The sequence below is a fragment of the Aristolochia californica genome, unplaced genomic scaffold, assembly GCF_029961685.1.
Source record: "Aristolochia californica isolate CCGP_79_NKW_82.1479 unplaced genomic scaffold, dmAriCali1.0.hap1 SCAF_11, whole genome shotgun sequence".
In the NCBI taxonomy this organism is placed as follows: Eukaryota; Viridiplantae; Streptophyta; class Magnoliopsida; order Piperales; family Aristolochiaceae; genus Aristolochia; species Aristolochia californica.
In genome coordinates this window covers 30,211,221-30,225,329 of record NW_027181782.1, presented here as the reverse complement: position 1 = coordinate 30,225,329, position 14,109 = coordinate 30,211,221, and the positions used below count along the sequence as shown (strand labels likewise).

General features: G+C 37.1%; 1 protein-coding gene across 3 annotated transcripts; it reads right to left on the bottom strand.

The window, feature by feature from the left end:
* Positions 1-942: 942 nt before the first annotated feature.
* Positions 943-10,046, bottom strand: LOC137944744 (butanoate--CoA ligase AAE1-like). 3 transcript variants are annotated; one of them, XM_068790479.1, is made up of 3 exons: positions 9,388-10,046; positions 8,951-9,186; positions 943-2,571 (listed from the first exon to the last, which is right to left on the bottom strand). In XM_068790479.1, the coding sequence occupies exons 1-3, from the start codon at positions 9,614-9,616 to the stop codon at positions 1,117-1,119; spliced, it is 1,920 nt and encodes a 639-aa protein (XP_068646580.1). In that variant the 5' UTR covers positions 9,617-10,046; the 3' UTR covers positions 943-1,116. The 3 variants fall into 3 exon arrangements, with proteins under 3 accessions (XP_068646580.1, XP_068646582.1, XP_068646581.1); XM_068790481.1 differs by having other exon boundaries at positions 9,384-9,433; XM_068790480.1 differs by lacking the exon at positions 9,388-10,046 and having other exon boundaries at positions 9,033-9,117.
* Between the last annotated feature and the right edge of the window lie 4,063 nt (positions 10,047-14,109).

The window sequence follows — 14,109 nt, the reverse complement described above, 5'->3', positions numbered from 1 at the left end:
TATAAGATGATATATACCAGCTTGCATAATTATAACTCTATGCCATCTCTATAGAAGTTCTCTTTATTTACTAGTCATACCACTCCTACACACATGGTGTCTCTTAACAAGGGGGATGTTTGGAATGCCACTTAATCTGCCAATGCAGAGAACCAAAAAGTCCACTTGGTAAATCTGTTTTTAGCATTCATTAATCCATGAGAAGCTTTAAAACAGTTTCAAGAGAGCTGTATAGTACCATCCCATACTGCTTCTGTAGCTATCTTCTTATTGCTAATATCAGCTCATTTCTATCACATTAGTTTGGATTCCGCTCGAGGTTCAATTTTCCAGCCTTTACTTTGGTAAAGGAAATTGTGGTTTTGGTGTCAATAATGATCTCAAACGTATTATTCAACGAAGCCACAAAATAAGAAGAATCACTTGGTGATTGAAATATTTTATCTTACTTTTATCAAATTTTAATGATAACATAGAGATCATAACATTATTGTTAATATTATGAAGTAAATGATATTTTTGTAAATGTTGTGGTTTTTACTTTTTATATAGAAGAAAATGTCAGTTACAAATCGATTTTGGTTAGAGTAGAGTCACCTTCAAAGAGAATTGATATATGTACCTTGAAACATACCTTGAATTTTTATATTGGAAGCCGATTTTACTATGATTTTTTTACCAAAAGTTGAGTTTAAGACTTATTTTAAAATGACTAACCAAGTTAGAAAACCGTTTACTATGATTTTTTTACCAAAAGTTGAGTTTAAGACTTATTTTAAAATGACTAACCAAGTTAGAAAACCGTTATCCCTGATCCAACACCTACATTTGAACTAATAAACTCAAAATCTTTTTAATCAGTTATTGATGTGATACAATAAACTCAAAATCTTTCTATTCAGTCACTGATGTAAGAGTATTCGTTTCAAATGCCATCCCAAACACATCTATAGATTAATTAGTCTGATCAAGGATAAACACATTTCAGAAACAAGCCATTTCAGAATTGTTTTGGAACTTTAGCTCCTAAGAGAACCATTTTTATTTTATTTTACCGTTTATTTACAAATGCACACCCTATTGCCCCCGGTGAAACTTCGAACCTAAGGGCAAAGCCTATGCTTTGGAAGGGCTCCCCATGGTTTTTGCCTTCTCCCTGAGAACAAACTTCTGTGTTTTTCCTGTTGAAGTCTTTGGTAAATCCTCAAAGTAAACGGCTTTGGGTACCATGTAATTGGCTAAGTGAGCACGGCAGAACTTTATAATGTCTTCCGCACTTGCCTCACAACCATCTTTCAGCTTCACAAACGCACAAACCGTCTCCCCCCAGTGGTCATCTGGACGTCCAACCACTGCAGCCTCCAGTACCGCTGGGTGACCACAGATAACTGATTCGACCTCCATTGAGCTCACATTCTCACCGCCAGAAATTATAATATCCTTTGAACGATCTTTGAGCTTGATATACCCATCCAAATCCTTGACTCCAAGGTCCCCAGATCGAAACCAGCCTCCAGCAAAAGCTTCCGTTGTTGCTTTTAGATCATTCAAGTAACCACTCATCACAGTGTTGCCTCTGAACATCACCTCACCCATAGTTTTCCCATCAGGTGGGACACTCTTCATTGTCACTGGGTCTTTTATGTCTACCTCAGCCAATCCAAGATGGTGGAGCCCCTGACGAGACTTGAGCTTTACTCGTTCCTCAGAAGGTAATAAGTCCCACTCAGGCTTCCAGGTACATACTGTACCTGGACCGTAGGTTTCAGTAAGCCCATATATGTGAGTAATACCAAATCCAAGCTCCTCCATCTCGAGGATTATATTAGGAGATGGTGGGGAGCCTCCTGTCATTACCTGCACTTTTCTTGGAAGTGGCTTCCGATCATTTGCTGCTGCATTCAAAATCATGTTCAATACAGTGGGGACACCACACATGTGGGTCACCTTGTGAGAGGAAATAGCTTCAAATATGTTCTTTGGAATGACATTCCGGAGACAAATGCTGGTCCCACCTTGAGCAGCCACTCCCCACGCGAAGCACCAACCATTGCAATGAAACATTGGTGCAGTCCACAGATACACTGGCATTGAATTCATCTCATACATAAGAACTGTTGCAAGGGAATTGAGATAGGCCCCTCTGTGACTGTAAACTACTCCTTTGGGAGTTGATGTGGTTCCCGAAGTATAGTTTAGTGAGATTGGTTCAAGTTCGTCCTTTGGCCACCTAATCTGAAACTCAGGCTGGCCACTCCTCAGAAAGCTCTCGTACTCTAAAACATCATTTGGTATTGAGTTAGTAACACTTGGCAATGCGTCGTGACAATCAGATACAAGGACCAACAATGGGAGGTTAGCTTTTTGCTGAGTAAGTAGATGAATGGCCTCACGAGCAATCTCAAGAAATTGGTAATCAACAAAAATCACCTTGGCATCCGAATTCCTTAGTAGGGCTGATACCATCTTAGCACTGTGACGGATGTTGAGTGTACACAGGACTCCGCCAGCCATTGGGACCCCAAAGTGGAGTTCATACATTGCTGGAATATTAAAGGCAAGTACAGCAATCTGATTTAAAAAAAGTAAAATATTAAGTAAGAGACCAAAAAGAAAAAAGCAAAAAAAAAAAAAAAAAGAAGTCAACACAAATTCAATAAAGGCTGCATAAAGTTGATGCCAGATAGAAAAGCCTATGATGGATTCAACATAGGATAGAGCAACATAATATAACAGGATATTCAGAATATGTGTCCAGGCCTCAGGAAGTTCTCCATGGACACAATCCCTAAAGGCCTATGATAGAATGAATTGTAAAGTATACTACAGAGCATTTGCACTGGCTTCAACACAATATAAAAACGCAAGAAGTTTATGCATATCAAGATGAAAATTTTTCAGATGCCATCCATGGCTATCTGTAACAGATTGTAAATTATTATGTTGGTAAAGCATCACTCGTTTCATGGAGTCTCTTTTTTGTTACTATATTTTTATGCTTTTCTTTAATTTCTTCCTCATAGAGTTTAAATGCTTCCACTTCTTTATCTGGGTGCAAATGAGTGCATTATCACACAAGCAGCTCCTGTCTTCCAAATGAAGAGATTAGAATATTGTTCCTCGAACAGAAAGAGAGTAATATATTTGTAGAAGAGTGAACTCTAGGGTTTTGGAAAGTGAAAGAAAGAGAGAAAAGAGGAGAAACTTCAGAGTGCTGGAAAGATTCTGGGTGGGGTCTAGCTCGACCCCCAGTCTTTTTTTAGAGTTGTGAAATAAAAATTACAGAAATACCCCTCCTCACTTAAAAACACTTAACCTTATCTCTCTACATACTTGTTCAAATTACATGAAAATTGAACTAGAGATAAAACTAAACACATAGAGAAAGGTAGTATAGCTGCTGGACTTTATAGTGAGTAACAAATGACAATATTGTCCTTTTTCAATCACTCCCCTCAAGTTAGAGCATATATATCTATAAGTCCTAACTTATTGCAGAATACCCTGAATGCACGTCTGCCAAGTGCTTTAGTAAATAAATCTCCAATTTGATTACCAGATCGCACATAAGGAGTTACAACCTCATTTTTCATCACCGCATCTTGAATAAAGTGACTATTTACTTAAATATGTTTAGTCTTTTCATGAAATACTGGGTTTCCTGCAATAAACATAACAACTTGATTGTCACAGTACATGATCATAGATCCCTCCTATTGCAGGTTCAATTCTCTGACCACATATCTTACCCACATCAATTCAGTGACTGTATGAGCCATGGCCATATACTCAACTTCAGCATTGGAATAAGCTACAACATTTTGTGTCTTGCTCTTCCAGCATATCGGATGTGGCAGATTTTTGTCCAAGCTTGGATATGGCATAATTAGCATATGAGAAGATCTATCTTCATGTGATTGTGAGACTTAAAAAATAGTCCTTTTTTGTGCCCCTTTCAAATGTCTCAAGATCCACTAGGTAGTCCAGGCGAACCTTGTGAGGCCACTCTATGAACTGATTAACAACACTTACAACAAACTATATATCAAGACGAGTGACAGTAGCATATTTGAGTTTTCCAACTAACCAACGATACATTGTCTTATCGCAGAGTTCATCACTCTATCCATCATGAATGTCATGTCCAACCTCCGTAGGAGTCTCAACGGGCTTAGCACCTAATAATCCATATTCATGACATATTTCCTTTGAGTCAATGCTAAACCTGCCTTGCTTCTAGCTACTTCAATACCTAGCAAGAATTGTAGTGACCCCAAGTCTTTAATCTGGAATTGGTTTGTTAAATGTGTTTTTACCTCCTCAAGGCTTGTTACACCACTGCCAGATAGTATAATATCGTCTACATATATTAGTAGTACCATAATACCAGACTCATAACAAAGAATGAGTGGTCATAGTGGCTCTTGACAAATCCAATGGAAGTAACCACTTGACTAAATTTCTCAAACCATGCCCAGGAACTTTGTTTAAGACCATATATAGTTTTTTTTAGTAGGCATACTTTGTTAGTCTCCCCTTGAGCAACATACTCAAAAAGGTTGCTCCATAAAGACTTTCACAGTCAAGTTGCCATACAAAAAAAGTATTTTTAATATCAACTTGACACAATTGGCCACCCCTGGTTAATTGCGACAAATATCAAGATCTGAACCAAAGATAGACAAGCAAATGGATAAATGGTCTCAAACACATCTCTCCCATATGTTTGTGTGTAGCCCTTCACTATCAACCAAGCCTTGTACTGTTCAATAGATCTGTCCAACTTATACTTCACAGTATATACCCAACAACAGCCAATAACTATAGCACCAACGGGTAGATCACACAACTACCAAGTGCCCTTATCCAGTAGTGCCTCCATCTCAACATCCATAGTTGTCTTTCGCTAAGAAGAGGAAAGTATAAGATGTACATACGAAGGAATAGAATAGGAGAACGAGGACATAACAAACTGTTTGTACTGGTTAGAAAGAGAATCAAACGACACAAAGTGAGACAAAGGATAATAAGTACCTTTTCTGATACTTTCCCAAGGTGATGGTAGGCGTAGATCACTTACCTCAGGATCAGTAGACAAAGAGGGTTCTTGGTCCTTTGTTAGAATGGAACAAATTTATCTTGAGTTACTTTCCATATGTGATATACGTGTAGCGGCTTCTCTGTAGTAGCATCAGGAATCAGACTAGGAATCTCTTCCACATGAGTGAGGCAACAACCTCATAAATAAAAATGGGTGGTGACACATCTATGGATGACACATAAAATAAAAGGAGTTCCTCAAACAATGTCACGTCTGTAGAGATAAATGCTTTCTTAGTATAAAAACATTCTCCCGAGAATATAAATTTGACAGCCTAAGGGGACAATTTGTCCCTGGAGGTACCAAATACATGTATAAATTAGACGCACCCAAAAACACGAGGAGACAATGGAAATAAGTTGACTGATGGTATTAGCATTTGTATAAGAATTTTACCATCGATAATTGAGGAAGGCATTCAGTTGATGAGGAAACAATTAGTGAGATAGCATCACTCCAATATGAATTTAGTACATTCATATGGAAAAGCATGGTATGAGCCACTTCTAACAGATAACGATTTTTACGTTCAGCAACACCATTTTGTTGTGGTGTAAAAGCACACGAGAACTGATGTATAATACCACGACCTTTACAGAATAAGTCAAATTTTGATTCATAAACTCAAGGCCATTATCAATGTAAAGCATACTAATAGAAGTGTCAAACTAATTCTTTATTTCATTATAAAAAACTTTGAACACATCAAATACTTCAGATTTCTCTCATAGTAGATACAACCAAGTACATTGACTGAAATCATCAATAAACGAAAGAAAGTATTTATAACCAAAAATACCAGGTACTGGAAAAGGCACCCAAACATCAGAATTTATAATATCAAATGAGCGACTACTACAGGATTGACTTGGAGAAAAGAATGTTCGGTTATGCTTCCCCCAACTGACACAAGTCACGCTGAAAGCATAGACTTGAAGGAAATGGAAAAAAGAACCGAATCAACTTTGTAGGAGAAGGATGACATAACCGTAAATGCCATTATAGAGGAAAGCCTGCATAATACAATTCCTATGAAATATCTAAGGAATGGCTCTCCACATAGTATAATCCGCCTCTCTCACGCACTCAACCAATCATCCTCCTTGTCATAAGATCATGAAAAACAATGTGAAAGATAAAATGTTAAGGATCAATTCATTGATTTGGTAAGTCAACTTACTGACAATAAATTGAGAGGGAATTTAGGAACAAATAGGATAGACTAAAGTGACCAAAAGGTAGATGGAACCAATGTACCCATTCCTTGTATTGGAGAAATAGAATCATTAGCCAACATTGTTTAGTAGTAGTTGACTCTTTTAAATCAGAAAACAAAGTGGACATACCTAACACGTGGGTAGTAACTTCTCAATTAAGAACCCATGTGGAGGATGGACGCACAAAAAGAGCAGATGTACCTGAATTAGCCAATGTAGTTGTAGGAGTGAAAGATTGAGTCATAAATGCTGAAGAGGAGGCATCATTTAGTTGTGCCATACTCTGAATCAACTGCTGTGTTTCATCAAATGTGCCAGGTACAACATGCACAATAGGCTCAGGAGACACATCATTGTTCTCATGAACAAGGGAATTGGTCCAAGTGGGTTTTCCAAACTTTTCCCTACACTTGTCATAAAAATGATTCATACGTCCACAATGAGCATATTTTTTGTTCGACTTGTATCACCTCTGCCCTTTCTCTTCCTTGATTGGCACTTCCTCTGCCTCTAGTGCTTCCAGCTCTGCCCCTAGATGCTTGTAAGGAACCTTGAGAATTCAATTCTGATTCAAAAATGCTGATTATACCTTTATTTCCCTATGCTACAATAGCATTCTCTATATGCAATACTTTGGTATAAGTTGTGGATAATGATTGAACATTTTCTAAAGCTAATAATTGTGTTGTAATAGAGTCAAATACTAGTCCCAAACCATCTAGAAATTTTGCAGTGGCACCTGTCCATTCTTTTTTTTGTTTCCCTTTCATCCGTAGTAACAGGATGGAAAACTCTTATCTCTTGCAATATACCAACCAACTCACTATTATATGCACTGTCAAACTTTGACCTCTCTTGAGGCTAAACATCCTAGCATATAGTTCAAAAATTCGTGACAAGTTGCTTCTTTTAGCATAAACAGACTCCAAGGATTTCCAAATCTCGTTAGCTGTGTCACAATTCATAACTTGATTCCTCAAATCGGAATCCATGATATTAATTAGCCAGGTCACAACCTAACTATCCTCGGCTTCCCAATCATCATTCAATGGGACAGGAGGGTCATCCCTAATGAATTTTGACTTCTTAGCCTGCCGTGTATGCTGCAAATATGAACCCTAAACAGAAAAAAAAGTGCACTGGTGTTGTGGGTCCCACTTTTTTACTAATTAGGAGTACCAATCAGCCCCAATACATAATTCACTTGCTATTGTAGGTGGTACTCAAAAATTCCACAGATTTCTCAATTTTTCAAGGCTTATGTCATCCAACCTAGTGATGATGCAGGCAGTTTAAGCCCATTAATGGGCTGCACGGCAAAAAAAAAAGGAAGAAATTCCAATAAAGAACTCTCCTTAAGGGCTTAAGTCCAGTTCTATGCACTTAGATTTGCATAAGCTATGAAAAATTCTAAGATACTAGGGTTGATGTAGGCAGAGGACCAGTTGCACAGGGCAAAAAGAGTGATTTGCACTCAATAAAACTTCATGGGGCAATAAATAGTTTTATAACTACTCAACAGGCAGTAGAGCCATCAACCCTCGGGTTATGGTAGGAGAAGAAAGCAAAAGTTCAGAATTTTACCAACCAATAAAGGTAGATTTTAGAAAATCCCCTTTCTTTGAAATCGTACACTTCAACGGAAGGAACTGGTGAAGGATGAAGGGCTCCAACCAAGATCTACTGCTTTGATACCATGTAAAAGAGTGAACTTTAGGGTTTTGTAGAGAGAGAGAGAGAGAGAGAAAGAAAAGAGGAGAAAATTCAGAATGCTGAAAAGACTCTGGTTGGTTGATCCCCAGGCTTCTTATAGAGTTCTGATATAAAAATTACAGAAATACCCCTTCTCACATAAAAACACTTAAACCTTATATTTCCCTAGATATTTAAATTATATGAAAATTGAATTTGAGATAAAATTAAACACATAGAACAAGATAGTGTAGCTTCTGGACTTTATAGTGAGTGCAAAATGATGATGTTGCCCTTCAATAGATTTTCTAACAATATCAGATTCTGCCCCCCAAGTGTTCTGCTAAGGCTCAGCTACAGTTTTTGCTTTGTCTATGATCAAATCCTACCACATCTATGCATACCGGATTGGTTTTATTTTGGAGTGGAATAAAACTCCATATGTATCACACTAGTGAAGGTTTGTTTTTGGATGAATCAGGTCTGAAAGTTTCCACAATAAAGATTTTGTCTCTTTAGCTTGTGAAGCAGGACCTCACATTTTCTACTACCATGCATGCTATTCTTCTAAATATAGGCTTCTGATTTGCCTCTGCATAAATACAGTTAATTTCATCTAAATCCACCATAGATATGTATAACTGGAAAAAGCAACATTAAGTTCCACATTAGTTTTTTCAATAAGTAAATTAAAAACTTTTCAGATTTCAACAGTACGTGTTAAAAAAAATCAAATACACAAAAAAAAAAAAAAAAAAACTCAGAAAAAGTAAATGCACATAACAAGCAGGATTCAACTTTCTTTCTAAAGAGGAAAAAGAGAAAGACGAATGAAAGTAAAATCGAGTCACGTCCCATTGAGAAGGGAAAGCACGCAATTTCATAACAAATATGCAGCGAAGAGGTCTCAGAGAAAATAAGAATTGTAACTGAATCTTACAACATCACCACGAGAAATCCCAATCTTTGTCAGTGATGAAGCAAGACGAAGACATCTTTCATGGGTTTCTCCCCAAGTGTACCTTAAAGAGCCATAGATTACAGAAACTCTATCTCTGTAAACTCTTGCTGCGCGCTCCAAGAAACTTATGGGAGACAAAGGAGTATAATTTGCTGAGCATTTAACAAGGCCCTCCCATTTGGAGCTCCGGGAGAAGGTAAATGAACTAAAAAGACCTGGTATAGAAAGCAAGGAAGATAATCGATGAAAGATTAGACTCGGCGGTGGACCAAACATTCACAATTTTCTGTAAATAACAACCTTCTTCAGACAATATTAGCAAGAAACAGCCAGAAGTAGGTAGGTTTAAGTCAACAGACAACTAATAGGGCAGTAAAGAAGCAACATGCACATAGATTAGTGATCCCGTTACCAACTTTTTGCCAGCCCAACAAGTTTCTGCGAGCTCTGTGGCGTCCATATATCAATCCTGGAAGCTCCTTTCCGAAACTCGGTCAGAACTGAGAACCGAGATAGCGGTCCCTCCTGTTTCAAACTGTCTCTCGGTTGCTTTAGTGCTGATGAGAATGAACCGTTTAGCTTCTCTAATACTTTGAGGCAGCCTCGTGTGTACCAGTATGAGAACGGTGAAGCTTTCGCTACCATTTTGAAAGAGCAGGTAACAAAATCCAGGTCTTGAACTATTTATATAAGCTTTCTGAAAAGGCGAAGTGCATATTTCTGAGGGGTTTTAGATACCCAATTCTTTCCCTTGCGCCGAATCAGACCTTAAGGCCGATACAAATAGTTTCTTCGTCTAATAGGGAACAAAAACGGGATCCACCAGACATAAAAACCGAACGAAATACCTTCGGAGAGAGGAAGCGGGTGGATGTGTTGATTTCAAATTGATGTTGGACAAACCCAGTATCAAGTGATCAGGTTGAGTGAAACGCCATTGGAATATAAGGATCTAAAGAAGGGCCTTGACTCTTTTCTGCGTTCCCGGAAGCGTCTTTTAGGAATATTTAAAACGAACTGACAAGCAGGGTGTAGGACCCGGAGAAGGCGTTTGCACGGCACCGGCCGGGATCGATCTGGGATTGAGAAAGACAGGTGACATCTTCGAAGAATCAAGTGTAAGTCGCAACAAAAATGAACAAAACGACTAATTTTAATGAATTTAAATTAATTCCGGCACACAAAATAATTAAATCAGTGTCTTCAAAAGATATTCCCTAAAGATTTTTTTTGACTACTCAAATGACATTGAGGGGTCAACTTCAACTCATCCTTGGGTGTTCCTTGGGTGTTAGTGTAGACAGTATTCAATTACACGGGAAAACAGATTCGGTGTTAATGCCCCCAAAAAAAAAATATAATATAAATAAGAGAATGAATAACTTTTTGTAATAACTTAAATAAATAATTAACCAAAATAAATATAGTTATTATACTTATAAGTGATTTAATGTGTAGTATTAAAATATATTAAAATACTAAATAATGAAATGCTATATTATATTAATTAATGATTACAATTTATAATAAAATTAATATAATAATTACTTATGACTAGAATAAATTATATAAAAAAATAAAAGTAAAAAATAATAGAAGCGGATATAATAAATAAATTAATTAATTAATTTAACTGAATAAATATAAATAATTATTTTATTAATAACATCAGATGTCTTCATCCACAAGATCATCGTTATCATTGCAATCTTCATCCTCATTTACACCTACTAATCGGACCTCATCACCTCCTCCACTAAGCTCATCTTCCGATTTAAACATATCATTGTAATCCTCTCTACGTATATAATTATGTAATATGTAACAAGCTATTATAATTTTTATCTGAATCTTATAAGAAAACGGAGGAACGTCTTTCAACATTTGAAATCGAGCTTTTATAGCACCAAAAGTTCGTTCAATAGTACTCCTCAAAGATGAGTGCCTTCTATTGAATAATTTTATCATTTCTAGGAAGGTTGTCTCCAAAAATAATTCATTTTTCTTCCAAAAAGTCATAAAAACAAACATACATTTATCTTCAATCAATACCTATTTTCAATCACACCTTTACACAACCATATCCAATCACACATCCACAACATTCATCCACACAATAAGAACCCAACAATAATGAAAACCCAAATCTTAACCATAATGACATTCATAATCTATCAATGATAAGTCTTACAATGTAATAATTAAAAAAACATCATTAAAATTCAAAACACTCATCCCAAAGTAGATAGTGTACTTAAAATTCATTACTACATTTCCCTAGAACAATATTTAAGCCACTTGGGCCGCTCTTCCACTGTCACCTTCATAAACATGTCCCTCTTAGTTTTCGTATCCAACCATTGAGGAGCGAAAAACTTCAACTCTTCCAACAGGTCCGGGATTTCCGTGAGGGCTTCAAACCAACTATCTTCGACTTTACCATATTTAAGTTTGATAGCATCCCTAAATACCGCGGAAATTTCCTTCATTGTATCAAGGAACATGAAAGTGTCATCAGTGGACATTTCAGATCTCTTTCTACGACGAGTTGAAGTTGATGGGTTACCACTTCGAGACTGATCAGGTGCCGACTCATTCCCGCTAAAGAATGGTGATGGAGCATCCCTACCTAAATTGATATCCTCGAGCACGTTCAAGGGTGAATTTTCTTCCTCACGCTGGACATCATTGCACATGTCTACGCTAGTTTGACTTACCATCCCCATGACTATTGAGTTTCCCACTACCAAAGTCAATTTGTCGTAAAGGAGGCAGCCTTGTTGTCTATACTTTTCAGCATCTCTATGTTCCTACAAGAATAAAATATTCTTTAAACGACTTGGAATAAAGTTCTAGTAATGCTAAAAACATACAAAATATTTTAAAGTACATCATGATTTACTGACCTTGATGTAGTCTTGCCATACAAAATAACATGCAGTAACTCGCTGTGTGGTTGCATCCCAGGCGAACCCACTAGTGTTGAGACAACTCGTTACTGTTTGGTAACTTTTCTTCCATAATCTTGAGCTGCTCAACAGTTTTTTTATTAATTGTGTCTACATTGAACATATTGACACAGTCCATATACACCTAATACTTCCAAACCCCATTAGGCATCTTGTTCCCCATATTGACCTGCTCAACCAAGAGATCGAGCATTTTGCTGTCATCCTCGAAGGTCCAAATGTCATACAATTGAGGACTTTATTGTCTTTTTCCAACCATTTATAATCTAAATCCAAGATGGTCCTCATGAAATTTTTTTTATCAAACAACCTTTACTCGTCATAGTAAATAAGGACACATGGAAACACAAATAAGAACTTAAAAAAAACAAAAAACCATGTGGTGGATATTTAATCTAAATCTCCTCACCACATAGCAAGATCATTCCACAACACTTCAAAATTATTCAATAACATTCTATAACATTTACAAATTAATCAAACTAATTCCATTGTAGATGACTAGAATAATGCAAAAACACACTCTTCAATTCCAAAATCACCGAACACCCCTAGTAGAGCCCCATATGACTTCACAATCACTACAAATTGTACCTCGTTAGTGATGGAGGTCGGGTTTCGTTGGCTAATGGACGTCCATTTAGGTGGCTCAACCTAGTTTGAACTGGATACAACCCATCCATTAGCCTCATAAACCCTAAACCCACCCTCCATTAGCTCCTCACACTAAAACCTAAACCCTAAACCCTAAACCCTAACTCCATTAGCTACTAAACCCTAAACACTTAACCCTAACCTTAATTCCAGAACCTAAACCATAAACTTTTTACACTAAACCCCCTAAAAGCCCCAAACATTAAAACCTATAACCCCAAACTCTAACCCTAAATACCCGAAACCATACTCTAAATACCCTAAATCCTAAATCCTAACCCTAAACCCGAAATTATACCCTTCCTAAACCCTAACTCTAAATACCCTAAACCCTAAACCATAAAGACGAAATTGAACTCTAAATACCATAAACCCTAACCCTATATCCCAAAATTATGCAGAAACTAAACAATAAATACAAATACCGTACACATAAATTAAGATTAAATCAAATACAACAGTAAATTAATAATAAAAAATAGGGTTTAGGGTTACCTTCTAAAATTTTGGGAAAACCAAAATTCAATGTGAAAATTGAAGCCAAATGGGGAAATCGAAGTAGAATCAAAGAAATTGACACTAAAATGGGGAAATCGAAACCGAAATGGGTTAAATTAAAGGAAATCGGGAGGATTTTTAGGGAAAAAGAGAAGAGCGAGAGGAAGAAGGGAGAGGGAGGCCGAGAGTGAGAAGAGAGGGAGGCTGAGAGGGAGAAAAGAGAGGGATATGAGAGGGAGGCTGAGAGGGTGAAAAGAGAGGGAGATGGAAGAGGGAGGCCAAGAGAGACAAGGAAAGGAGATGTGAAGACGATGAGAAGGGAGAAGAAGCAGAAGGGAGTGCGAAGACGAGAGGAAGAAGAGAGCAAAGATGAGAGGAAAAAGAGAGCGGGCAAAAAAAATCGTTTGGAGAGGAAGGCCGAGAGAGAGGGAGAACAAAGCGCAAATGAGGAAAAAATTGGGCTACGTGACACTTCAAGTGAATGATTTAGAAAATTGGGCTGAAACACGATTCCACAATTTTTGCCTGAGAAGATTACCTACGTGATTCAAATGATGCTAGCGCTCATTCACCACTAATGGTCTACTCGAATGAATAGAGTAATGCGCGTGAACTTCATTTCAAGTTCATTGTTGACTAACTCCCCTTAAATAGACCATATTTACAAAGAATGATTTCTTCTTTTCAGCTTTTAATAGCTCAGATTTCTGGGATTGATATGATAAAAATATTCATCGGCTTTGGCCCCATATATCAAACATATGACATGTGAACCCACCCAAACACATGTGCGAACATGTGTGACAAACCACATGTTTGAAGTGCACATGAGGTGACGCTCTTAACCAACTAAGCTATAGGCACGCTTGCGTATCTCTCATACATGCATGTACCTTTTATTTTAAAATTTTTGACATTCTCCACTATTTTTAAAACTGAAAATCAAGATATAATAAAATTGGACAAGGTTCAAGCAATCATTGCATTTTAGTTTTCTATGACAAGAGTTTTTTGGAA